Below are 25,885 nucleotides of genomic sequence, written 5' to 3'. Positions count from 1 at the left end.
AGAAAACCCGTTACGAGACCTACCTGCAGCTGCTGGTGGCCCGTCTGCACTGCCCGTCGGATGACCTGGACCTGTGGGAGGAACAGCTGGGGAAGGAGGCTGCAGGCCCGCAGGAGTCCAAGCCCAGCCTGAAGAAGTCCCACTCCAGCCCGTCCCTGCAGCTGGATGAGGCCCCCACCACGGCCAAGGTCAAGCGCAACATCTCAGAGCGCAGAACCTACCGGAAGATCATCCCCAAGCGGAACCGCAATCCGCTGTGAAGCGGGTGCCCCCTCACCGACTCTGCCCTCACGGCCTGGGGTGGGTGTGGGAAGAAGCCCCGAGGGAGAGCCTCGTCTCAGCGGGCGCATGGTGGCGATGAGGCCCCGCCCCTCCCCCGCTGAAGGACAGCCTTGCTTCCCTGTGGTCCCTCGTACACAGGAGTTTTCCCAATACTGCTGCCCCCCGCCCCTGGCTGCTCCCGAGGGCGTTGGGAGGTCAGGCATTTGGCTCCGCTCCCACAGCTCATCCCGTGTCACCCTCCATCTCTTCAGAAGCCACAGCGGACACCTTTCCCAGGCCTGCGGGCAGCTCAGTGCTTATTTGACAGTTAGAGTACTCGGGGACCCCTGGCCTCCGGGACAGAGGCCGGGGCAGCAGAGCCCTCTGGGCAGACAAGCTAGGGGAGCCGCAGCCCTGAGGGTGGTCTTGCTCTGGGAATCAGGTGGCCTGCCGGGAGAGGTCCTGGGAGACCCCAACCACGCCCCGCCCACTGGGGGGACAGCCTTCTGGGTAGGGGCAGGGATGCGGCGAGTTCAGGCGCTCAGTGAGGCTGACCCTGGGGCCCCTGCCTTTGTCTCCTCTCCCACACATCACCCACTCGCAGTGGGCAAACGAGAGAGGCCCTGCCTTGCACGGTCAATTGCTGATCATCAGAGCAGAGCCGATGGCGGTCAGTGAGGGCCGGAAGGGGTGGCGGCCTCCAGAGCTTGGTGGAGAGAGCCCTGGAACGAGGGGCCTTTGCCTCCCCAGAGTAGGGGAGGAGTTCTCTCTGGGTTCAGACCCTAGGGAGGCTGAGGGTAAGAGGTGGTGACGCGTCCTCCGCATCTGCTGGGGGCTCTGGAGAGTTGGGGGGCGGGGGCGGAGGCCTGGCTCCCTTCCCTGAAAGCTCCATGCCCGAGGGGCTCCAGGACCCTCCCGGACCCCTCCCCTGGCCCAGCCTGCTCCCAGGGGCCTCTGCCACCCTGCCTGGGAAGTCCCCTTGTGCTCCATCGGGCTGTTCTCTGGGGGCGGTTCCGGGCACTCGCGGATCCGAGGCTCTGCCTGTGGGAAGGAGGCTGGGCTGCAGGGGCAGCCACCATTGTCCCTGCTCAGCCGAGTGTGCGAGCAGGCGGCCCGCCAAGAGGGGCCTCTCCGCTGCCCGCCTGCTGGCTGACGCACGGCCCCTCCGGCCTTCCTGCCGGCGCTGTCCTCCCCTTCGTGCTTGCAAGCAGCCTGGAACTCCACCAGGTGGGGCTGGCACTCGGGGGCCACGACGGGCGTCTGGCCAGGGCCCAGGGCCGGGCCACACACCCAAAGCGTGCACAATAAATGCCAACAAAGAAGGAGGTGTGTACGGGTGTAGGGGGAGGGGAGGGTCAGCCAGTTCCGGGCAGCTGGGGCCACCCGCAGGGTGGCAGGCCGCATCCCCCTTGCCATGTGTGCGTGCATGTCTGTGTGCGTGTGCATGTCTGTGGGCGTGTATGTAGCACACTGAGCAGGTGCGGGAGTCACATATGTAGGCTGTCACAGCTGGAGGGGACCTCAGAATCATTTAGTTATCCACTCATGTGTTCATTCTTTCATTTCACAAGTAATATTAACTAACTTTTATGGGCCAGTACTATGGGATTCAAACACGGATTAAGCGCATCCCTGGCCTCCAGGAGATGACTGTCCTGCTCTCTGGTTTCCAGTTGGCAGTGTAGAGACACGCTGGAGACATTCCCATCCTACACCCAGGGATTCAGATACAGTAGATCTGGGTCAGGGACACCAATAGGTATTTTTAAGACTCCCTGGGCAACTCTGATGTGCAGTGGCAGTTAACAGCCACGGCGCAGTCCGGTCGTCTCATTTGATTGAGGTGGGAGCCTAGCGCCAGGTGGACGTGACTTGGCCCAGGAGTGATGCTTACAGGCTGAATGGCCGTGAGTGGGTTATTTGACCTCACTGACCTGTATGCTTATTTCTAAAACCCGAATAAAAGGCAGAGGTTGGTTTGCAGGTGTGCATGTGTGTCACATTTCCATGCTTCTTTGCTCTTGTAGAACTGGCATCTCCCTTTCCCCCCGGGCATGTGAGGCCTTCAGAGCCAGGTGACCGTGGCTGCCGGGTCCCCCTCTGGCCAGTGCTGTCCTGGCCCCCGTTGGCCTGGAGGCCTGGGGAGGTGGAGGTGGGTTGTTGGGCTGTGGTTATGACATGTGACCACCAGGGGGCGGGTTTGCATCTTCCAAGCCTGGGCGGCCCAGTTGTCCAGCCACAGCTGTGCTCCTGGAAGAACAGGAAGTTAGGCCGACCCCAGGCCTTCCCCCCTGCCCCGCCCTCTCACCAGACCCAGGCCCTTCCACTTCCCCAAACCCACAGTGGCCCAGCCAGGCCTTCCACCATCTGGGGAGGTCTGATCCAAGCAAAGGGTTGGGACTTTGACATCTTCCTGCAGATGGAGAGGAAGAAGTTTCTGGAACCTTATGGGGACAGCCTAGAACTCCCTACAGAACTGTCCCAAGGAACCTACAAAAATGGAAACCAAATGAGCACCCAGTCCCGGTCCTGGGTTTGGAACGGATCAAACCCCACGGGCCTAGACTCACCTAGTGTCCACCCTACTCTTCTTTCCTACTCAGCACTGGGTTGGTCCATATCTTTGCAGGAGAAGGGGATGGGCACAGGTTCTTGGTGAACAGCTCAGACTCCATAAGGCTGGTTGAAGTTTGCCCTCGGTTCCTCCTTTCCCACCTAGGGAGCTCAGCTAACCAGGAGATACCCCAGATGTAACCTCTTCCTGGTCTCAGCATCTCTGCTCCCTCTGGCTTTCTGCTGAAGACATTCATTTGTTTGTTGTTTGCCAGGCACCAGGGAGGAGTTAAGATCACTAGGGCCCGAGGTCTGGGTCCTTTCCTCTGGGGGCTCCCAGTCAGATGGAAACAAGTGGGGCGTGTCCTGCTCGGCAGGAGCTGGGCTGGAGGGTTGAGGTGGGATAGAGTGAGAGACACACGGTGGTCAGGGTGGGCTGAAGCTGGATCTTAAAGGACCTGGTGTGCAGCCCAGGAGGGTGCGTTTCGAGCAGAAGACTGACGGGTTCATGGCTTGGGAGATAGTCTGGGAGTTTGGCTTTAAGAAGATTGAATGACCTGAGTAAGTGAGCCTAGAATAGGGTAGATTATGGCCTGGAGGTGTTTTATACTATGCACGCAAATTTTCTGTAAGTCTAAAATAAAAAGGGGGTGGGGGGAAGAGAATGCCCTGGAACCTTGGGACAACCTGGCCATCCACATCTGGCCACATCCCTCTCCCTTCCCCCGACCCCCCAACTTGCTTGCTGCCCATACTTAGGGGGTGTCCTGAATGCCACACTCTGCGTAAGGGCCCCTTCCCACTGCCCCCTCTGCCAACACCTTTGCCTCCAGCTATCCTGCATCTGACTGGCCCCCATCTCTACCTGTTCCCTGCCTTCTGAGGAAGCGATGCTCCGTGCATTCCTGGAACTGACCCTCCCCCTCCCTCGTGCCCACACCCCTCCCCCTCCCCATGTCCTGCCTACCCTGACCTCGCCCTCAGGGGTCCCATCTGGGTTTTCGGCCTATGCTCTACCCCTTCATTATCTTGCCTCGCAAACAACTTGAAGTATCGCCATCGTGAGGAAAAAGAAGAGCCTGCACTTGACCGTCTGCTGCCTGTAGCCGAGATCCACGGATGTGTGGTCTTTGCCAGCCCTTTCCCTCCCTCCCCTGGTCCCGTTCACACCTGGCATGTTGGCCTCCAGCCACTGCTCCCCACTTACGACCCTCAGTCATCAAGCTTCCTCACCTCTCAGCGACCTTTGGCCCCATGTGCCCCCTGATCTGTGGAACCCGCACAAGGCCCAGTGTGATCTGGCCAGTTTGTTAACTTCTTGTGCTTCCGTTTGCTTCTCTATAAAATGGGGATAATAGCACTACTTACCTCACAGAGTCCTTGTGAAGATTAAGTGAAATTATGCACGTAAACAGCTCGGAACAATGCCTGGCACAGAAGGAAAGCCTGTTAGCTATTAGTACCGGCCTCGCTGGCCTTCCTCAGGCACCCTCCCGCCTCTGGACTCTGGTTCACATTCTGCCCTCAAACATGGGGTCCTGCTCCGAGGCTGGGCCTCTGCACTCAGCTCTCCCTCTGCCTGGACTTTGCAAGTGACAGATGTAAACTCACATGGGCTTTAGCAGAATAGGACATTGTTCAGCTCCAGTAACTGGACAGTCTGTGTCCAGGTTGGTCTCCACACTGAGCCAGGAACCTGTTTCTCTCTTGTTCTTCTCCCAGGCCTAGGAGGACAGGGGCAACCCTCACGGTACCGAGGTGCCCCAAGAGCTCAAGACTCCCTCTTCTTGGTACAAATCTAGCGCGCAGAGAATATCTGCTCGTTGGAAATTTCAAACTCAAGTCCAGGGTAGGGTCTCGTCTTTTTTTTTTTTTTTTTTTTGCGGTACACGGGCCTCTCACTGTCGTGGCCTCTCCCGTTGTGGAGCACAGGTTCCGGACGCGCAGGCTCAGCGCCATGGCTCACGGGCCCAGCCGCTCCGCGGCACGTGGGATCCTCCCGGACCGGGGCACGAACCCGCGTCCCCTGCATCGGCAGGCGGACTCTCAACCACTGCGCCACCAGGGAAGCCCCAGGGTAGGGTCTCTTTGAGCAACATACCTTGGGCCATGCGCCCACCTCTGAGCCAATCACTAGGGGCCTAAGGTAATCAGAGGCCTCCTTCCGAGATGGGGGTGGGGTGTGGAGGCAATGCCACCCAAAGGATGGAGGGGGGAACATCTGCTGAGAAATTCGGAGTGCTAGGACTGGGAAGAGGCACAATCCCTTGCCGTCCACATGCCACCTCCCCCGTGAAGCATTCCTTGACTCTTTCTCCCCCCGTTATTCCCTATCACATCAAAGCCTAACTTTCTACACCCCTCCCCTGCCCTCCCCTCCTGTCTTTCCTGTCTCTTTGCTCCCAGTAGAACATAAACCTCCCAAGGGCGGGAACAGGGCTGGTTGTTTTCCATCGTATCCCAGGGCCTGACTCCTGGTGTTGAAAAAGGTAAATCTCAAAACTTCATCCTCCCTGGGCTTCCGGAACTCCACGTTCTCCTGGTTCGTCTTCTACTTCCTTGCATGTTCTTTTCTGTCTTTTCTCCGCTTGCAACCTCCCCGCGGCCCAGCCTGAACTCAGCCTTTTCGCAAGGGGGATTCTCAGAGATCTCACCTGGCTGACTACAGGGCTGTCGCTTTCGCTTCTGGGAAGAGTCTCCAAATCTAAGGTTTCGGTCCTGATCTTTGCTCTGAGTTTCAGACCTGGAGTTCTGTCTGCAGGACGTGGTCCCTCAACCAATCCTCCTGGAAATGGTAACTTTCTGTACAGATGTTACTCATTACACGGGAGAGTGAACTTAGGATCATCTCCCCTAAACCTGTCCCCGGCTGACTCCCCTTTTCTATGAATGATTCTGTGACAGGTCGTCCATTGCTTTGAAAGACAACATACCAGGATGATGAAGAGATTTGAGCCAGATGGGCCTTTGCCTTCACCTTGGGTGTCAGGTAGAAGCTTCTGATTTTCTGGATCTCTTTGTCCCCATCTGGTGTGACACAGACAGGGTGGGGAGGAAGTACCTGCATAGAGAGGCGCTGACTCCCTCACTGAGTGAATGAGGCCTGGTAAGTGACCGTGACAACCCTTTCACCTGGCCGCCAAGAGGCTCCGGGCCGATTTGCAGCTCAGGTGCAGCCGCTCAGGACCCACTCTTCCACCCGTTCTATATTTTCTGTGCTCCTGATGCTTTATTTCGTATTTGTATTTCACTAATTTATTGCATGCATTTCCTGTGAGCTGTCTCAAATCCTCTCTGGAACAAGGTGGGAATACATTAATATTTAAAATAAAATAAACAAAATGTCAGCTTGTGTGTGTGTCTTAGGCTGGAAATTCCTTAAGGGCAGGGACCATGTCTGTTTATATAGCACCTGGCACGGTGTCAAATTGAGACTTAACAAATGAATTTTGATGAAGACGAGAAGGAAGCTGCCGGCACGAAGATACAGAAGTTTGGATCTCACCCTCGGGCCAAACCTCATCCAAACCCCCTTTACGCAAGGGGTAACCTTCCTCAGGCGCCAGCCAAATCCTCCCCCTGTTCCCGCCCATCCAGGCTCCTTTCCATCACCGCTGCCCGTCCAGACTCCCCATAACCAACCCCGTCCTCACCCACATTCCGCTCTCACAAATGCTCCCCTTTTTCCCCAGTCACCCCTCACTCGGGTCTTCACCCCAAAATGCCTGGCCCACCCTTCTACCCATTCACCCCGTGCCCCAGCCCCGCAGGCCCAGGCTGGGCAGCAGTGTGTGGTGCTAGGAGATGCCACCGGCTGAGTGTTTCAGGTGCCAAGGCACGCGGAGGGACCTCCAGCCAGGCGGGGACCTGGCAGAGGGAGGGGAGGGGATAAGGTGCTTCGAACCTCCAGATGCAGCAGTTAGAAAGAGGACAGAGGCAATGATCCTTCAAATTGCCACATCTGTATAATCTGCTTTTTATTTTCTGCTTCATGAAGTTTTATTTCCCATTATTTATTCACCTCCCCTTCCTCCCCTCCCCCACCCCGCTCCTCCTTTAGCAGGCGACATGCTCAGATGGGCCCCGAGCCTCGGCCTGGGTCTCCGCCCACCCCCACCCGGCTGGCTGCGGGGAGAAGGCACCTGGTCCCTTTCCGATGACGCCCTCTCCTCTCGCCATCGTCGTGTTTCAGCCCCCAAATGCCCCTCCCTCCATCCTCCAAGGAGAGCTTGGTGCAAATGTGCATGAGGGAAGGGGTCACAGAGGTGAGGCGTGTCCCCAAGGCCCCGGTCCCCGTAACCACCCCGAGCCGGAGCTTATAGCCGGGAAGGACCCAGGAGATGGAGATGTCGACCTCACAGCCAGGGGGTGTCTCCCCGCCACGTGCCATCCGCCCGCCTCCTCTCCCGGACCTCTTCCCGACCCTCTCTACCCAGGACCTTCTTCATCCTCCCTTCCCCCCAGTTCTTGGACCTGTGGTCAGGGTGCAGGGGGTTACTGAGATGGGAAGGAGGGGGACCGGCCAGGACTGCAGGGAAGTGAGCTTCTAGAGGCCCTGAGCATCCCCTCACGCCCCACCCCCACCCCGACCCCGCTCCCACTGCAGCAACAAAGATGCAGCTCAGAGAAAGACCGGGGCCATCAGGTTCTAGTTAGTCACGGGGGGCGGGGGGCGCGGGGGGAGGCAGGCCCCCAGTGGCTGCAGTGGGGTGGGAGGGTGTTTGGGAAAGGGCGCTTACGTTGTGAGTCTCCTCGACGTTGAGTCTTCTTGCCTAGCGCCCTCCTTAGCCCTCGGTGGGACCCAGAAGCTCAGGACGATAGCCCTTTTTCAGGCCCGAGGTTGAGGGCTTGCAGTCGGTGTTCTTAGAGCTGCTTCTTGAAGACGCTATGCATGCTCAAGAAAGGCCTGGGAGGGGCGTGAGGGATTTTGCAAATCTTACCTGAAACCGGACAGCACTTTATATCCCCTCTCTTTTGGCTTTTATCCCTTTCCCGTCTTGCCCTATACTGACTTTTATAAAAGTCTCAGCTTTTAAATAAAAGCTCTGAAGTTTCTTGTTTTTATTTTGGGTGACGGTGGGGGTGGTATGATCCCGTCCAGTTCATCTTGTTTCCTTCTAGGTGCCTATCACGGGGTCTGGCACAGAACGGGGGGTTTAGGAACTATTTCTGAATGAACAGATGAATCAGTGAATGTGAGAACTAGGCCTTCTCAGGCCCCAGACTGTATGAACTGTGGCTAATTCACTTCGCTCAGGTTTCTGATTTCTGTCCCAGCCTGGAATCCTCTGGAAGCCTGGCTTTAGCCCAGCCAGCTGAGGCAGGCCCCCAGGGCCCTGGGGGGGTGGGCCACCAGAAGCCAACCACCCCCCACCCCACCCCAAACAGAGACCGGATTCCGCATATGGAAATACGGTGTTTGCCTGATGGAAAATTACCAGGGGAATTTGGTCGAAAGAGGGCTTCATACCTGAACCAGTCAGATGAGTCCCGTAATGCCTTTCACTGCCCAGGTGACTACTGAATCACGGTGTGACGGCTGGACATCGTTCTGGCCCGAGCCACGCATTTTACGCAGCTGAGGATTTCCCTGGGGTTGCCAACCGGGGAGGCAACCAGGGCGGGGACACAGCCCCACACCCAGGCCTGAGCTCTGGAGCAACGCTGTCCCCCAGGGGGGTAAACAGAGGTGTTACGACTGCCATAACTAACAGCTCCAGTGACACCACAACCTCAGCCCCTAGAATGTCTGGCCAGCAGGCCCTTTCCCCGATCGCCATCATCAGCATGGAGGGCGGCTCTGGGGAGGGCGTGGCTGTACTTCCTACAAGTAAAACCTCAGTCCTCACCGCGGCCCCCCCCCCCCCCCCCCCCGCTTCCTTCTTTCTTACCCTCTTCTCTTTCTCTTACTTCTTCCCGTTGGTGGAGAAGTAAGTTTCCATTCGGACCGAGCTCACCCGTATTGATGAACAATGTCTTTGCTGCAGCAAGGTCCCCTGGGGAGGCGTGTGGGTGGACTGGGGGATGCTCTCCTGGCCGGGCCCACGGGGGTGCACTCCTCTCCCCAGGGGGTGTATGGGGGGAACCAACGTTGCCCACAGCTGGGGGCCTCCACTCAGGACCCCCAGGAGGCACGAGCAGGCCTGATGGCAGCGGAAGGGTGGGCTGGAGGGGAATGTGAGTTCCCAGGCCTGGGCTGTTAGGGAAGCTAACTAACGCCCTCCTCCCTGTAAAAAGCAAACACATCTAAAACAAACAAAAAGATTTATTTGTAAATGAAAGCGGTTCTCAGTTCAAGGCAGGGCTGCGTGTGTGATTGTGCGCGCGCACGTGTGGGCCTGGGCTCCCGTTACCCGGGGGAGGATGCCTTGGCTGGAGAGGAGGGGGAGGGGAAGCGGGGCGTCTCAGAGGAGGGGGCGCCGGGGGGCGCGGTGGGGGAGGGAGTTGCCTTCATGCTGGTACTAGTTTGATTTATCTCTAATGAGTTCTCAGCACATGGCTGCTCCGGGCTCACTCCGGGGGCCAGCGCGGCCTCCCGTGGGCCCCCGCCCGCCCCGACTCCAGAACAGACGCCACTCACTCAGAAAAGAGCCAATTTCCACACTGCACAGTCTGCTTCACTCAAGGGGAAATCACATTTCCCTGGGAGAGCCGGAGGCAGCGCTTTCCTCCCCAGCCTGGCCGGCTGCCACCGGGTACAGACGCAGAGGAGCTGGGCCCTGACCTCCCTTCTCCCCCAAAACAAAGCCCCACTTCCCCCAGCCCTCGCCCCAAATCTCAGGGCAGCCTCTCCGCAGCTGGGGCTTAGCCTTTGCCGCTCAGCTCAGCGAGAGAAGGAGATAGGGGGACGTCCAGGGGAGGATGCTGCCGGGGCGGGGACCGGCCTTCATTGCTTCCTCCAGCTTTGTCCAGGAAGCCAGGCACCGGGTTTGGTTTGAGGGGCTTAGAGATGTGGCGATGGGGTTGCTGGTGGTGTGTGTGGGTGCATGCGCTCGAGCAGGGAGCGGTAGGGAATCGGGATCTGCCATCAGGAGATAAGGACCTCCAGCATCCGTGTCCCGAGAGCCCCCAAGAGCCAGAGGAGGAGAATAAAGTAATGAGAAGAGGAAGAAAGCAAGCGGAAGGGATGGAAGGAGGGAGAAATGCTTCCAGCCTCTCCTCAGCAGACACGGGGAAAGTCTAAGCCCTCCCCACCATTCACTGCAGACACAAAGGTCTCTCAAAGGAATAATTGCTTCGGACTCAGCAGAAGAGGGACTGCTGAGATTAAAAGAGGTGGGAAAAGGAAAGGGAAAGGTGCGAGGGAAAGAGAGGAGGCGGCCTTTGTGGGCCGGGATGCTTTCATCACAATCACAGCGGCAGCTGCAGGTAGCAGGCTGGGTCACTCCCTGTCTGCGGGTGTCTCACAAACTGAGGCAGAGGAACAATCAGACCCCTGCCTGCGGTGGAAATGCTTTATGACCCTAAAAGTTGGAGAAGGGGCGGCCTGGGGGGACATTAAGGGTCAAGGAGGCGGCCCCATAACTCTGTCCCTCCCTACAAAGTGATGGGAGCCTGAGGTCTCTGCAGAAGCCTGGCCACATCCAGCTACTCAAGGACTTAGATTGGGATGCAGAGTTGGCCTTAGATTAGGGGTCGGGCTGTGGCCCCAGCTCCTCTGAACGACCTTGAAAGATCCAGTCATCTCTTGCTCTCAGTTTCCCCAAGGGCAAAACGGGGCCGATGTTCAGAATCGGAGACACAAATGGATGGGAATGAGTTTTGTAAACAGACAGAGACTAAGCCTATGGGAGAAGGGTGATTCTATCTTCTGAGGATGGGGGAGTTCAGGGAGGGCCAGGGAGGGAGCGCCAATCCCCGCTGAAGCTCAGGGCACTGACTCGGGACCCCGAGGTCTCCAGCCCCCTTGTCCTGTGCCCACCCCCAAAGGACGAGCCTTAGGAAGACGCTGGTGGGAAAAGTTGTGAGTATTTGGGGAGGGGGCCAGGAGGATGGTGAGGACAGTGGGAGGGGAAACCTTCGCAAGCCCCTCACCTTCTCTGGCCTCCTACTTCCCCATCTGTAGACTGTGGCCACACTCTCCTCTCACCTGAGGTTGTTGTGAGGGTTGAGTGTGTGTCTGGCACACGACGGGCAGAAGGTACGTGTTTTTTAGTAACAACCAATGCCAAGAATATTGGCGAAGAGACAGGAGGGGCTGGCCTTGGAGCAGGACTCCTAGCTGCCTCTGCCTCCCCCTGCCGCAAGCCATGGGGTAGGGGTCAGAAGGTCACAGCAGCTCCAGTCCACCTTAGAAGGGTGTATTCTGCCCCACTTGGTGGGCCCAGGTAGGGTTCTAGCTGCTCTGTCTCCCAGCAGGAAACGCACCACCATGCAGGGGCTGCCTGGCCCACACAGACCGCTGAGCTCTAGGCACCCCGGGCTCTCCTGGCCAATGCCAGGAGGGCAGGGGCCACTGGAGGAGGAAGGGTAGGGATGACAGACCGGGGAGTAGGGCCTGGAAAGCTGAGGAAGGCTCTCCACACAGGCAGTGAGAGGGATGGTTCCATCGTACAATGGGGATGGGGCGTGGTGGGGCGGGCGGTGAGGCAGGGCCCTCGCTGCCCTGGGAACGCCTCGGGCCCAGGCTTCGTCCCCAGTTCTCCCACCGACACACACACTGCTCCCATATGCCTTCAGAAAACCCAGGGCCTCGACCCTGCTACAGAGTAAACTACCTGTCTGCCACTTCCCACGCAGCTACCCACGGATACTTCCCACACTCCCCAGCAGGAAAGCCGCTTCCTGTTCATCTGTGCCTCCCAACACCTGACCTCCCCACCCTTCCCCTCATACTCTTTCTTCACCACGACCCCGTCATGTACCTCGCCAACTTGTCCCAACACCACCCCCGATGTCAGGGCACCTGAGATCATCTCTCCCCCCAAGCACACAGACGGCTGTATTTTCCAAGCCCCGAAGGGGGACCCGTGGTTTGACTGTGGACGGAGTGTCTGGAGCGCTACTGGCCAGGACCTGCCACACGCTCGCCGACACCTGCTCTGAGCAGAGTGTCCCGGGGGGCTCAGCTCACCTCCGAGAAGGAAGGGGGGCGCTGAACCGCGGTCAGCCCGCAAAAGCGCAGCCCAGGTCCCTTTGTCATTCAGGGCTTGGAGAGGCTGCCAGCGCACCAGGGTCCCCAGAAAGGGTTTGGCTGGGAATAGGAAGGATCGCTCTGCAGGCTCTGGGGGGGCACCATCCACCTCAAGGTGATTCCTGGGTGGGGACTGTCTTAGGGCTCTCAGGAACCCAGATATAATGGGGTGCAGTCCTGCCACCATTGCTCGTGGCTGGAGGAAAATCCTGTTATTGGAAACTGAGCCTCATCTCAGATCCGCTCAGAAGTCATGGGGACTGGTCTTTGTGGGGGGCCCACTCTGTCTATGCCATCCGCAGCGAGCATTCCTCGCCTCTCCTTTGGGGGGACCAGGGAGGTCAGAGGCCTGTCTCTCAGCCACTGCCCTCCCAGCCTGGGAGCCCCTGGTTGCGGTGCTAGTGGGGGATGAGGAAGCCCCTCCTCCACCTGACTCAACCTCAGCTGTTATCTGCCCAGCTGTCGGCATTAAGCTGGGCATCCTGCTCCCGGCTCCAGCTGGGTCCCTCACGGAGAGGGTCCACGCAGACACCAGGCAGCTGGTGGGCCAGGCACCCTCTTGGGGGCAGAGACCTGGCAGTCACCATTGTGACTTGTCCTCTAAAATCTCACAGAAGGGGGTTGTCCTAAGTCCTTAGAGTAGCTCCCTCACCCCTTCCTGGCCTCAGCTTCCTGACTGCACAGTCTTGCCAAATACTTAGGAACCAAACCCCCAAAAAATTAAACTCTCGGTGGCAGTCTCAGAACCTCCCTTGGGCCTAGAACACCCCTGGCATCCCTGATGAGAGCCCTGTCACAGAAGGGGGTTGTCCTAAGTCCTTAGAGTAGCTCCCTCACCCCTTCCTGGCCTCAGCTTCCTGACTGCACAGTCTTGCCAAATACTTAGGAACCAAACCCCCCAAAAATTAAACTCTCGGTGGCAGTCTCAGAACCTCCCTTGGGCCTAGAACCCCCCTGGCATCCCTGATGAGAGCCCTGTGCTGTTGGGTGAAAGTGCTGGACTTAAGGTAAGAGGACTTGATTGAATCTACTACTTCCTGCCTTGGGCAAGTTATTTCATTTTTTTCTGAGCCTCAGTTTCTCCGTATGTAAAATAGGGCAAATGGCGGCTTAATTTACATGAGGCCCCATCCGGCAGAGCCCAGGAACTGTCTTCTCCCTTCCCTCCTCTCACACCTCAGGGATCCTAAGAGCTGTTTATGTGGGCTCCAGTGCAGAGCTGTTCCCGGATCTGCCTCCAACCTTCCCGGCGGATTCTCTGGCTTCCTGTTAATAACAACAGCAACTACCTGTGGGGAGTCTGTGATTGGCCGGGCACCGGGCCACGTGCTTATTTTATGCTTGCATTTACTCAGAGTTGGCACAATCAAAGCTTGGGATACGTGATTTGCCCGGCGCTGAACATGTCTCTGGGGCAGAGGGCGAATGCTAAGTCAGGGGCTCCCTCCCTTGGGCATGCGTGGTCCTCTCAATGCCCGGCCCCCGAAGTGAGTTCTCTGGCCACTGGGCTCTGAGGTTCTCTGGAGAAAAAACCCAGTCCTGGGGTGCCTCCTTCCCCAGCCAACCCCAAAGCTGGAGACCAAGAGTAATGGTTTATTGAGTCTTGTGGCAGTGGTGGTTGTCTTTAAAAAAAAAAAAAGAAGCGTCAGGGGGAGAAGCCCGACATGGCAGGGAGACAGTTCACTGAGAGGAAGACGGCAGCTGGACTCAAGCAGACCCTCATTTACAGTATTTACAGTCGGGCCTGGGGAGCGGAGGGCAGGAACGGTGGGAGCCAGAGAGGAAACCGCCATGGCTGGCTTTGGGGGGTAGCTGTGGGCTCGGCAGGGCTGTTGGGAGGGGAGGCGGGTGCCCAGCCATGGTGCCTGGCTCTGCCCTGCGCAGGGCTGCACCCCACCCCCAGGAGCCCGGGGGCTTCGGAATGTCTGTCTCAAGCTGCAATAGGCTCAGCAAGGCTGAGGTCCGGCCGCCAAGGGGTGGTTCCATGGTGGGGAGCATCTGGGACGGAGCTCCTACATTCACCGCAGCAGGTAAAAGGAAGGCGGATGACCACCTGGACCACCGGGCAGAGCTCCTGGTTGGCTGGACCCAGTGTTCAGCCTGTGGGCCAAGAGGGAGAGGAGTGGAAAGTGCCAGGCAAGCTGCCCAGAGAAGGTGGTGCGTCTCCGGGCGGCGGTGCGGGAGAGCCTTCGCACCCGCTGTGGCTCGTGGGCTGGCCCGAAGCGCTTACAGCCCGCGGCTGCTAGAGCGTGTCGGTGATGGAGTCACAGAGGTGCCTCTGTGTGCCCCTGACCCCGTCGTGGGCCCCATGTGCCATCCCTCTCAAGCCTCTGGCTGTCCCCTCTTCTCTCCCCACTTCTCCTCCAATTTTGTCTCTTTGGAACGGGACGGTTCTGTCCCCCTGGGACTCCTGCCCCTCATTAAGGAGTCCTGGAGGACAGCGTGGCCTTCTCCAACGTCGTCCGGTCTCTCATGGTTCATTAAATCAACCACACGGGGAGGGAGCCGTGATGCTGGATTTGTGGTTATTTTTCATGTAATAAATAAAGATTCCTTTGTGTGACTCTCTGGGGCCCGTCCCAGGCCGAGTCCTTCTGTTGTTCAGTCGCTCCCACTGTCCCCATGGCAACTACAGATGGTCAAAGGCCGCGGCAGTGGTAGGTGGCGCGCTTGGCCTTGTTGTGGAACTGTAATAATACGGGGAACCTGGACACGTTCGAAAAAAGAACAACAACACTGCTGGTCAGAAGGGGAAACTGCACCACAGACTCTCCCTGCCTCTGCCAACCTTTAAGACAGCACAAGTTAATCATTGATCCCTGGGGCCTATCTGATCATCAAAGATTAACTCCTCTCTGGCCCTATTTCCTCCTTCTCTGGCCTCACCTTTGAGTTTCTGGCCAGAAGGAGAACAGTGGCTTCTTGCCCCTCCCGCCATGACTCCTTTGACCTTCAACACCCTTGTATCAGGGAGAGGGCAAGAGAGAGCAGTTACATTTGGAACCCTGAAGAAGCAAGTTCACGCAGGGAGATCACTGGGGCTTTCCCCAGCCTTGCCCAAAACGTGCGAGGTCAGAGGATCTTCTTCTTGGGAAGCAGGGGGACTGGATTCTGACTGGTCGAGGGGGATGCACATTTGAGGGCCTGCACCGGGCAGCTGTGCACACCTGCAGGATGGGCAGCCCGGGAAAGTTCCGTGGGAAGGGCATGTCTCAATGCCGTCAGCCTTTCCGGCTACATTGAACAGAAGGGTGGCTTGAACTTATCTGGCAAACAAAACCCAGCTCAGCCAGCCTCCTAGTCATTTCTGGAACATCAGGAGGTAACAGGAGGAGAGGGGGCGTCTTGGGAATGGATGGTCCTGCCAGGCCTGCGACGGCACCCTTGCGGTTGGCCGTACTGCACTGCGGCTTCTGTCCGGTTCAGGTTTGCTCTGAGACCCTTAAAGCCATCCCTCACGGAGACTCCAGTGGGATCCCTCACGTTCCCCATTAAGGGGCCTGGTTTCCTGAAAAGCTTCTCTACCCAGCCCAGGCCCAGGGGGAGACAGGGGCTGATGAGCAGCTCCACAGCTCACTCTCTGTTCCTCCTGAAGGCTGTCCGTATCTCAAGCCAAACAACAGGAATGTGGTGGAACAGAGGATTTCTGCGTAAGGGCTCTGGTGCTGAATCACGAGTATCTTTGAGTTGCTTAGATGGTTAATGCGGGCAACAGGATGGCACTGTTTGCAATCAGGGTGCTCCTCGGCAGAGGGGCAGCTGGCACTCCCGCAGGGCGCCCCTGCGACAGCGTCTGCAGCTGTGGGACTCTAAGTCCCTGAAGGAAGGCAGTTCCCCTCCAAGATTTTTCTGGAGTCCACTCACCACTGCCCTCCCAAAGCCTGAGCCCTGAATCTTACACAAAACAAAAGATTTAATAGAAGATGGAGAAGAGAGACAGTGGTGCACGCAAGTCTCTCTTCCTTCTGCCTCTTCTCCCAGGCGACCCGGTACCCTGCCTTCCCTCTATCTGCTCGGATGACGGAAAACACCTGTCTTCCTGGGCCCTCCATCTAACTGGGTCTCAGGCAACTTTTTGCCCAGGTCTCAGGCAACTTTTGGCTCAGCCTTGCACCCCTCCTCCCCGCAGAGCAGAGGGCCTGGGAGGCCCCAGAGGCAACTTACTCAGCAAGCTGGAGTTGGGGAAGCGCCAGGCCTCGCTGTAGGAGGAGTAGGGGGTGTGGCCATAGGCGTTGCCAGAGTATTCGCTTCCTGTGGGAAGAGAATGTGAGAGACCCATGAGGTGGAGGCACCAATGGAAGGCTGGGGATGGGGGACCAGGGTCTGCAGGGCAGGCATCGAGCAAGTCCTCCTCCATCAGTCCTTCGGGGGCCCCTCAGTCTACATCACGTGGGGCAGTGCCTTTTCCATCAGGGACTGGAGGTACTGCCCCATCAAGATCAGCCCTCCCAGGAACCCCAGGACGTCGATTTTAGTATTGTGCCCATTTTCCAGATGAGGAAACAGAGGCTTGGGGATCCGCAGAAGCTCGCACACATGGAGGGTCGGGTGGAATTTGGAAGCTGTGCTGTGACCAGGGCCCAGGTTCTGACCACTTCTGCTGCTGCCTGGACCTTCTGTAGAAAGGTCTTTCCAGGAAGGGCCAATGGGAGTGAGAGGGGTTAGGGGTCACGGAAGGACTCAGTAAGGATAAGCTTTGTAGCCTCCCTAACTATGGTTTGTGAGGGAGGGGCGTGTGTTCGGTGGTGGTGGGGTTGCTGAGGGTGAAGGGAAGGAGAGGGGAGGGCATCTGTGTCCTGGGACTGGCTCCATAGAGATGTTTGTCTCATTTCAGACCTGCCACTGCAAGCAAATTCAGTGTACGATTTACACAAAGCAAATCACATCACCTCTTTCTGTGACTGGATTCTTGGCTTCACCAAAGGAATTACTTACCAGAAAAATTACTTAAGAATTCCTTTAAATAACAGAGCAGACCACCGCAATTACTGTTGGGGCTTGGGACGGAGCGTAAAGTTGGCAAAACACTTTCCCACACGGTAAGCCCCTTTATTCTCATAACCTTCCGACAAAGTGCTCATCAGTAGCGCCAATTTATAGAAGAGGCAATCGGAGTACAGCACGAGTGAGCAGGGGGCCTCAAATCACACAGTTGGGAAATGGCAGAGCAGAAGTTGACCTGAGGGCTCTTAACTTGAAATCCCAGATCATCCGTTTATGTACTTAGGAGACAATTTCATCCACAAAGCCAGGTTCCCGCCAACCCTGAGCTCCCGTGAATCCACACTGCCTTCCAGAATCTGATCTGCTGTTGTGAGCCTCGTGCTTTCTGTGGTTCCTTCCTGATCTCCTTCCCAGCGTCTAGAAGAGAGGCTCGAAGCTGCCTGGCTCTGGAGCTGGCCTGCCTGGAGCCAAATCTCCATGCTCCACTTCCTAGCTGTGCAACCTTGGACAAGTCACTGAACCCCTCTGAGCCTTGGTTTCCTCATCTGTAAAATGGGGCAGATTATTGTCCCTATCTCGTGGGGTTTTGCTGAGGATTCAATCTGATAACACACGTCAAATGCTTATGAGCACCATGCTTGGAATATAAGAAGCAGTGAAGAAATGCTAGCTTTTCTGATTTTCCCATTAGGTAGGCGCTGAAATAAAGCTCAGTAGAGCCTCACACCAGTCATCCAACCAGTGTTAAAGCCTGAGCAACAGGAAGTTCCTTAGGGGCGGGGACTAAGTCTAACACAGGTCAGGAGCCCAAGAAATACATGTATAAGAAGGGAGGGAGAAGAAAAGCAAAGGGATAAAAATAGAAAGACAGAAACTAAGAAATCATCTCATCCAGGGATTTCCCTGGCGGTCCAGCGGTTAAGTCTTCGCCTTCCAATGCAGGGAGTATGGGTTCGATCCCTGGTCGGGGAGCTAGCATCCCACATGCCTCGTGGCAAAAAACCCAAAACATAAAACAGAAGCAATAGTGTAACAAATTCAATAAAGACTTTAAAAACGGTCACATCAAAGAGAATTGTTTTAAATTAAATATAGTAAAAAGGAAAAGAAATGATCTCATCCAACCATTCATTTCACAAGTGAAGAAGCTGCTGCGCAGAGAGGGACATTTGCCCGAGGCCACATGCTCCCTTAGGGCCTGCTAGGACCCTAGCCCCCAGCACTTCTTGCGTTCACAATGCAGCCTGTCCTGCTTACTGCTGGGTTCAGCGCACCCTGGAAGAAGCCGATTCTACGTTGGTTGCCCAGCAACACCCTCAGGCTTTGACTCCACTTCACCCAATGCCAACCTCAGCGGCTCCAAAGGACAGGAAGAGAGGTGGAAAGTCCAATGTGTTTGCCCTCTCCCTGTGTTACTTCTTCGTGCATTCACTCACTCACTCGCTCACTTATTCACTTATCCAACACACACTTACAGAGTACCTATCTGCTTCGGTCACTTAGAAGTTGGAGTAGGGTACGAGACTCAGGAGGTGGTACACCCCCTGGCTGCAGCATCCTCCCACCATCAGATCTGTCAAGCCCCCTGCAGCCAAAGCAGATGAAATGTCCCTGCACCCATGAAAGGGCAACCCATCCTGTTTGCTCTGCATCCTGCCTCACTCCCCTTTCTGAGGATTTGGTCCCTACGGTTTATCCCTTCTCTTTACTCTTCATCAACGTCTCCCTTTCCAATTCATCACTGCCTTAGCCAGCATACATGCTCCGCCATCTTCTCTTTTAAAAATCCTCTTCTTACCCCACATTCCTCTCCAGCTACCAGCCCTTCTCTGCTCCATGGTCTCTGCCCTCACCTCCTCATTCCCCTCCAATCAGACCAACGCTAATCTCTTCAAATCTCTGCACCCTCTACCCCGATCCCTCCAGTGGTCACTTCCGTGTCCATCACCCCCCTCAACCTCTTAGCCAACTTTGATTCAGTTCATCACTCCCTCCATGCCTTTGGGTTTCATGATGCCAGTTCTCCTGGTTGGCCTCCTAACCCAAGGGCCTTTCTGACTCCCTGGCCTTGCCCGTTCCTTCTCTGCTATGTCTCTGAATGCTGAAGAATCCCAGGGCTGGGTTTGTGAGCCTCCTGTGATTTTCCATTCACATTCTCTTTCTAGTGATCTTGTGTAATCCCTTGGCATTAAATAACAGCTTTGTACAATGGCTGAAATTTATGCCCTAGTCAGGATTCTTTCCTGACTTCAGACACACATCATATGCCTACTGATGTATTAAACCGGTTATCTAGGTGGTGTCTCAATCCTAATGACCCAATAGAACTCTTGACTTCCACATGCCAAATACTCTACCTCTTCCTCTTCTAACCTCCCACATTGTCACCACCATCCATGCTGTTTCCCAAGCCCCAAACCAGGGACTCATCCTTGTTTCCCCTGTCATTGAAGCCCTACAGCCAGTTCACTAGTAAGTGCTGTTGGCTCTACCATCCTCAGTGTCTCTGTTCTCCTCCTCCCCTGCTACCTCCATGGCCCACACCACTGTTATGTCCTGTATGAACTACTGCAATTGTCCTTCAATTGGTCAGTTGGTCTCTGTGCTTCCGCTTTTGACTGTCTGCAATTTGTTTTCCCAGTGGCCTGAGTAGTTTACAAATTCGACCCATCCGCATACAACGTCTCCTATTCCGCAGTGCTGTCGCCATTCACTCACTGTTCTTGGATATTTTGCCCTCTTTCTCTGTGTGGTCATGCTAACCTAGTTCCCGCCTTGGGGCCTTTGCACTCGCTGTTCTTTTGGGCTGGGGTCGGTCTGCCCCGGTTTATCACTTGGCTGACCGCTTTGAACACCTTCTCAGAGAGGTCTCTCTGGATCACCCAATCTAAAGTAATCTTCTCTCCCTGTGGCTCTGTATTACATCATCCCATTTTATTGTCTTCCAAGTGCTTATCACTATCTGAAATTATCTTGTTTATTCATTCACTGACTTTCTTACTACACTTTTTTTCTCCACTCTTAGGCTGTAAGCTCCATAAGTAGAGGGACCTGTCTTGTTCACTGCTATATCCCCAGCATCCCATACCATAGATCCTCAACCACTATCTGTTAAGTGAAAAGTGAATGGATGGTAGGATGCAAGGATGGTTGAGAGGGTGGATAATGGATAGATGAAAGAATGGATACGTGAAAAGATGTATGGAAGGATGGATAGAAGGACGGATGGATGAATGGAAAGGTGGATGGATAGATGGATGGATGATGGAAGGATAGAAGAAGGGATGGATGGATAGAAGGACGGGTAGATGGATGGGTGGATGGATGGATGGGTGGAAGGAAGGATGAATAGAAGGATGAATGATAGAAGGATGAAAGAATAGATGACAAGATACACGGATGTATATAAAACTGTGTGTAAAGATGGATGGATGGAAAGATGGAGAGATGGGTGGATGGATCCATCTATCGGAGCTCTCGGTACAGCTCCAGAACTGGTTAGAGGGTCACTAACTGTATCAATGAGACAGGAACAACAGCAACAACAATTAGAAGGCACAAGAGAAGATGAATGGATAAGAGAAATCTGTGCCCTGGTCTGGTTCCTACGTCGCTCTCCTATAACACATGTCATTATTTCCGGTATAGTGGGAAGCAGCGTGGTGTAGTACGCTAGGTTTGAAAGAATGCTAGATTTGAAACCAAAAAAACTGTGTTTGAACAACCCAGCCACTTAGTATGGTTACGAGCCTGAGCACACTACTTCGCTTTTCTACGCTTGTTTCCTTATCTACATAAAACTAAGATCATACCAGCTTCCCAGTCTTATGGTGAGGATTAAATGAGAAATAAATGTATACCTATGAATGGCCAGGCACAAAGAAAGTGCCTGACAAATGATCTCTTCCTTCCTTCCACAATTGATTGAAGAATGTCATTGGTATGCCTTGCTTTGAGCACTTTGTCTGTACCTAGCACACAGTAGGTGCTCAATGAAGGTTTGATTTTAATGGAAGGAATCTCGCTTCAGTCAACTTGGAGATTGTAACCACTGGTAAGAGATGGACACGAATACTTTTTCTATAAAGAAATTCCTTAAGAATTCATTTGCACCATGGAGTTACTGGGAACCAGGGATGCATTTAAATAACATTGTACTTTCTGAAAACTGATTTGCATGTAACTTACTGGGAGCCCATCCACCTTGCCAAGCAAGCCCCCTCTTGGAATTCACTTTGCAGTCTGCGCTGTACTTGTGTTATTTATTTTTTTTCCACAACACCCACTCAGGGTGAGGTCTTTATGGAAACAACCTGGGGGCCTTTGATGAGAGGCCCAAGCCTTCCAGCTACCTCACAGGTCAGACTCTGGGCCCCAGGAACCACCCCTTGCCCTGGGCCTGCCCCCGGGGAATGATCCATAATTAAGAGAAAAGCCCTGTGCTTTACATCTCCTCCTCCCCTTCTAAGGAGGCGGCAGGGAAAGGTGGAGAGGTTGGAAGGGGAATGGGGGGAGCCGACTGGAGCCTGGGATTTTGATTGAGGGCCCCATTATCCACACTCTTAAAAAAATAACCAAATCTTTTCCTTTTTTATCTGGACCAATCTCATTTCACGCTCCAGAAGAGGAAGGGAGGGAGGGAGAGAGTCTGGGGCCAGGAGGGAGAGAGGAGTCAGTATTCTGTATTTTCAACGCTGCATTAAGCACATCGCCACGGTAACCAGGCAGCGACAAGTGCCCGCTCAGCGGGTTCCCAGGGAGCGCAGAGCCTCCTTCCCTCCCGCCCTCCTCCTCCCCTCCCTCTGCCCGGGAGAGCCCAGCCCACCTGCCTCGCACAGGGCACCCGAGTGGGTGGCTGGTGAAGAATAACCCCTGCCAGTGGGGGAGGGAAGCAGGCCTGGGTGAATGCCTTGAGTCTCTGGAGTCAAAGCCAGAGAGGCTGCTCCAGGGCTGGCAGGAAGGTCACAGATGCCCTGATTGATTCAGAGCTCCCTTCCAGAAGCTCCAGGTCCTCAGGCCTCTCTGGGCGCTGCGCATGGCTCTACTCGACCCTATCCATCCTGGGGTCCTTCCTGTATGTTTCCTAAAAGAGTGAGACTCGCCCGAAGAAACTCTCATTGTCTTTACTTGCCCAAACCTTGATACCCTGGGTCACTGCTGGGTGATGACCACACTGGTGGATAAAGAGACCCCAGTGACTGGCAGGGAGGATCCCAGGACAGTCCAAGTGATGATGGAGACGTACTCCCAGCTCGTCTCACACTTTATAGTACCTTTGGAGCTCTCCGGCCACGGGTCCTGCCCGTGCAGGGTTGAGTGAGCGTGAGGTGTGAAGAAGGTTGTATTTCAACCGTCTTCATCGCCATCATCACCAACACCACGCAAACTCAGATTTTACAGGAAGGGTAAATGGGATTCACCAGAGTGGAATAACTGGGAGACCACGGGCTGCTTGTAGGCTGGGCTTAGGTTTAGGTCACAGTGTTCCGATGGCCCCCAGCGGCCTCCGCATCAAGGCTCACTGAATCACTGGAAGAAACGGCAGAGCTCCGATCTGAACACCAGGCTGTCCCAGCCCCTCCCTTTTCATCATGGTGGGTAACACAGGAGCATCTGGGAAGAAGGGGGCTGAGCTGGAGAGAGTTATGGAGCCAGGACTGCACTGAAGTCTCTTCTCCAGGCATTTATAAGAAGATACACCTCTCGGTCCACGCTTCCTTGCCCCTCGGGAAGCCTATGCGAGGGGCACAGCTCACCTCTCGTCCTCTCTTGCTCGGCCTGGGGCCGCCACTTCCTCTTTGCAATGCTTCCCCTCCTGCCCAGCCCCTCCCCTTACCTGCCACCATGCCTGCGATGGCAGAAGAGGCATAGCTGCCCTGTACACTGGTGGGGATGTGGGGTGGGTATCCAGGCAGCGTGGGCCCCACCATCTCTCGCCCTGCAAAAATACAGCAAAGTGTCATCAGGTGGGCCACTGTGGGCTCCTGTACTTACTGTCTCGCTCCCCTGGGGCTCAGCAAGCCTTCCCTCTGCCATTCCCGCTCTCTCCCGAGTCCTTCTCCAGACCCACTTCCTCCCCCGCCCTCCTCCTCTGAGCCCAGGCTCCTCTCTCCTTGGCTGGCCTTGACCAGGCCACAGGCTCCACCATGCAGGGTGTCCTGGTTACTGCAGTCCTCTATTGTTCCCTGTTCTCCAATGATTTTATTGACACAAATCTTATTCATCCATAAAAATGTCATGGTATCGGAGGGAGGCTGAGGGCTATGTCTTCTGGGTCTTTGTGGTCCCCCATGGCATCCACATAGCAGCCGGCACAGCCTGACCTAAATAAATATGTTAGAGGCCACTGGACTCAAAGCTCACATCTCCAGCTCCAAGGAGAGCCGGGAACAAGGCCCTGTGAAGGGACGGCAAAGGTGTGTCCTGTGGGCCCATCACTCTCCTTTTTCAAACGTGTGGCAGACATCGCTAATCAATCACTGCACTCTTTGCTGAGCCAGAGGGAGGTTCCTGCCACCGGACCTGGCCTTTCGGGTGGATACAGCCTATCAGAACTGCAAGAGACGTGAAACATATTGCCTTTTCCTGACCTGGAAAGGAGATTTGGGCTGACAGACAGTGTTTACACATGCCCATGAACCACTGACATCTGTCCATGCCATTCCTGAAAAGAACCATCTCTCTCTTTGTTTATCTATAATTTGTGGGTAATTCTCTGGCCTTGGTGACACAGAGGCTGCTCTGTGAAGCCCTGATTTCCCTGGCTTTGCCTCTCCTCGACATCAGGTAGTCAAACCTTCCCATTCTGGAGACCCCACCTGACCTGCTGAGTTTCTCTCCATCTACACCACGTGCCAACAACCACAGTGCTTCACCCGTGTCCCTTCTTCCATTGCCCCATGTCCTGCAGGCCCATGAGATTCTGCCCCATCCAAGGACTCTTGGCCAGGTGACAAGGCATCCTGTTCTGCCCAGGTCATGAACACCGTCCCAGCATATTTAGGAATAAGTCCATTCCACTCTCAAAATGCCCCCGTTTGAATGATGAAATTATTGGGTCGTCCTAGCTCTCGGTGACGTTTACAAGGTTTCTAAACCTCAGACCTATCGACACTTGGGAAGAGATAATTCTCTGTGAGGGACTGTCTTGCACATTGTAGGATGTTGGGTCTACCCACTAGATACCAGTAGCACTTCCCACTCAGTGTGACAACCCAAAATGTCTCCAGATATTGTCATATGGCCCCAGGGGGCAAAATCACCTCGGAATGAGAACCTGTGTCTTAGATTATCACCATTACCAGAATGTTTTTACCTTTTCCACACTGGGGGCTACCTTCTCTCCTAGGACTTACATAGGCTCGCTGTGAGCCTCTGTCAACCAACTTACCAAGTCCACCCCTTCCATGGCACTGTTTGTCCAACTTTCCTCCCATCCATCCCCCAGAGGTCCTTCATATGTCGGGCCCTTCAGGGGGTGACTAGTAACAATGGGAGGGAAGGTACCTCGCATGGAACCCTGTAAGTTGTCAATACAGCAGTAACTCCCTCCTTACCTCTATTTCTAGAGGTTCCCTGAAGACAGTTCATTCATTTGACAAATACTGATTGAGTAACTCTGATACCCTAGGCACTTTTCACAGCACTTGGGGATACAGCAGTAAGCAAGAATGCTAAATTAGCAAGGCTAGGCGCTAAGTCATGATGGGGATAGACTGGGATGGGCATTAGAGCCAAGTCCAAGTCTGGGGGGGGGGTCAACAAACAAGACCAGGCCTACTGGACTTCTGCCCTTCCTCTGAAGGGAAGGGTCTAGGAACCAGAGGATTTTGGTCCTCATTCTGCTTCTACAACTAATTTTCCAAGTGCCCTAGACCAGCCACCGACGTACCCCAAGCCTCAGTTTCTTCACATGCAAAATGGCATAAAAAATAAGAGTAGCCTTACACACCTTATTACTATTACCAGAATGTTATCAACATAATTCAGAGCTAAGGTGTCATGCCACAGGTGAACACTGATTCGTGCAATGGACACATTCTATAAATTGTTACATGTCAAGGGAAACCTTATAGAATAAATCCTATTGGAAAGGAGCCATCGATTCATTATTTAAAACTCTGTGAATGTTTTGGTAAAAATGAACAACACCCCCTAATTTCCTAATTTGTTTGAGTATAATGTCCAGCAGTGGTCGGTGCGGGACCAAACAGAAAGGAACCCACTGGAATCCGACAGATGGGTTCAGTTCACTTGACACAGGCCTGAACAAATGAGGGCTTGGCCAAACAGGTGAGGAAAGGGAAATTTCAGTATATTTAGAAGGAGAGGGAGAAGTAGGCAGAAGATACACTAAGGGAAAATCTGATCTTTCTTCGAAAAAGACCGCAATACGATCAGCTCTCAGACTCTGCCCCTTGGACCCTTGGATGAAGCCCCTGGTCCCTTGGATGAAGCCCCTGGTCAGGCACCAGAGCCCATGAGAGGCGAGGAGTGACATGAAGCCCGTGCGGGCAGGATGAGGACACATGGTGTACGTGACGTGAGTAGGACAGTGATGGAAGAGGGTGGTGGCTGATTCGGGCCTGATGCCTTTTCCCTTTCCTCTTCCCTCCCTGCTTCTGAGAGACAGACAGACAGACAGACAGACAGACATCTAGGTCCAGATTGTGGCTGAGGAACAAAGTACTTAATTTTCCTGACCTGCATCTTCCCGTCTGTCTCATGAGGAGCTAGGCTAGATGACAGATTATAAATTGGGCTCACCTTAATTAATATTTGACTGATTGGTAGGGGGCTTGGTTGAGAAGGATTCTGAGGCTGCATCTGTGTCTGCCGTGATTGGGGTTGATGGTATATCTCGGCTCTCAGGCCACCTATTGGCTAGGGCTGGCCTAGGTGCTCTACAGAGCTCTTTCCGGCCCTGGAGCCCTGTGGTCCCACATTCCCCTTCATTCTCCTCTTATCCTGTCCCTTTCCATCACCTGGTCCTGC

The 25,885-nt window shown here is 55.0% G+C and overlaps 2 protein-coding genes across 2 annotated transcripts in view; one reads left to right on the top strand and one right to left on the bottom strand.

Moving 5' to 3' along the window:
* PSD4 (pleckstrin and Sec7 domain containing 4) overlaps positions 1-2,227 on the top strand; it is a 37,824-nt gene extending 35,597 nt beyond the window's left edge. The window contains exon 17 of the mRNA XM_082852101.1: positions 3-2,227. Within this exon, the coding sequence (XP_082708227.1) occupies positions 3-260 (258 nt within the window). The 3' untranslated portion in view covers positions 261-2,227. The remainder of the gene's footprint in view (positions 1-2) is intronic.
* A 12,237-nt stretch (positions 2,228-14,464) lies between these two features.
* PAX8 (paired box 8) overlaps positions 14,465-25,885 on the bottom strand; it is a gene marked incomplete at its 5' end in the record, with an annotated part of 55,951 nt that continues 44,530 nt past the window's right edge. Inside the window, 3 exons of the mRNA XM_082852408.1 lie at positions 14,465-14,653; positions 16,112-16,249; positions 22,728-22,829. Coding sequence (XP_082708534.1) covers positions 14,577-14,653; positions 16,112-16,249; positions 22,728-22,829 — 317 coding nt within the window. The 3' untranslated portion in view covers positions 14,465-14,576. The remainder of the gene's footprint in view (positions 14,654-16,111; positions 16,250-22,727; positions 22,830-25,885) is intronic.

This window comes from Leucopleurus acutus, assembly GCF_964270905.1.
Source record: "Leucopleurus acutus genome assembly, chromosome: 12".
NCBI classification, from domain to species: domain Eukaryota; kingdom Metazoa; phylum Chordata; class Mammalia; order Artiodactyla; family Delphinidae; genus Leucopleurus; species Leucopleurus acutus.
Note: the sequence above shows the minus strand (reverse complement) of the source record. Positions and strands in the feature narration are given on the sequence as shown.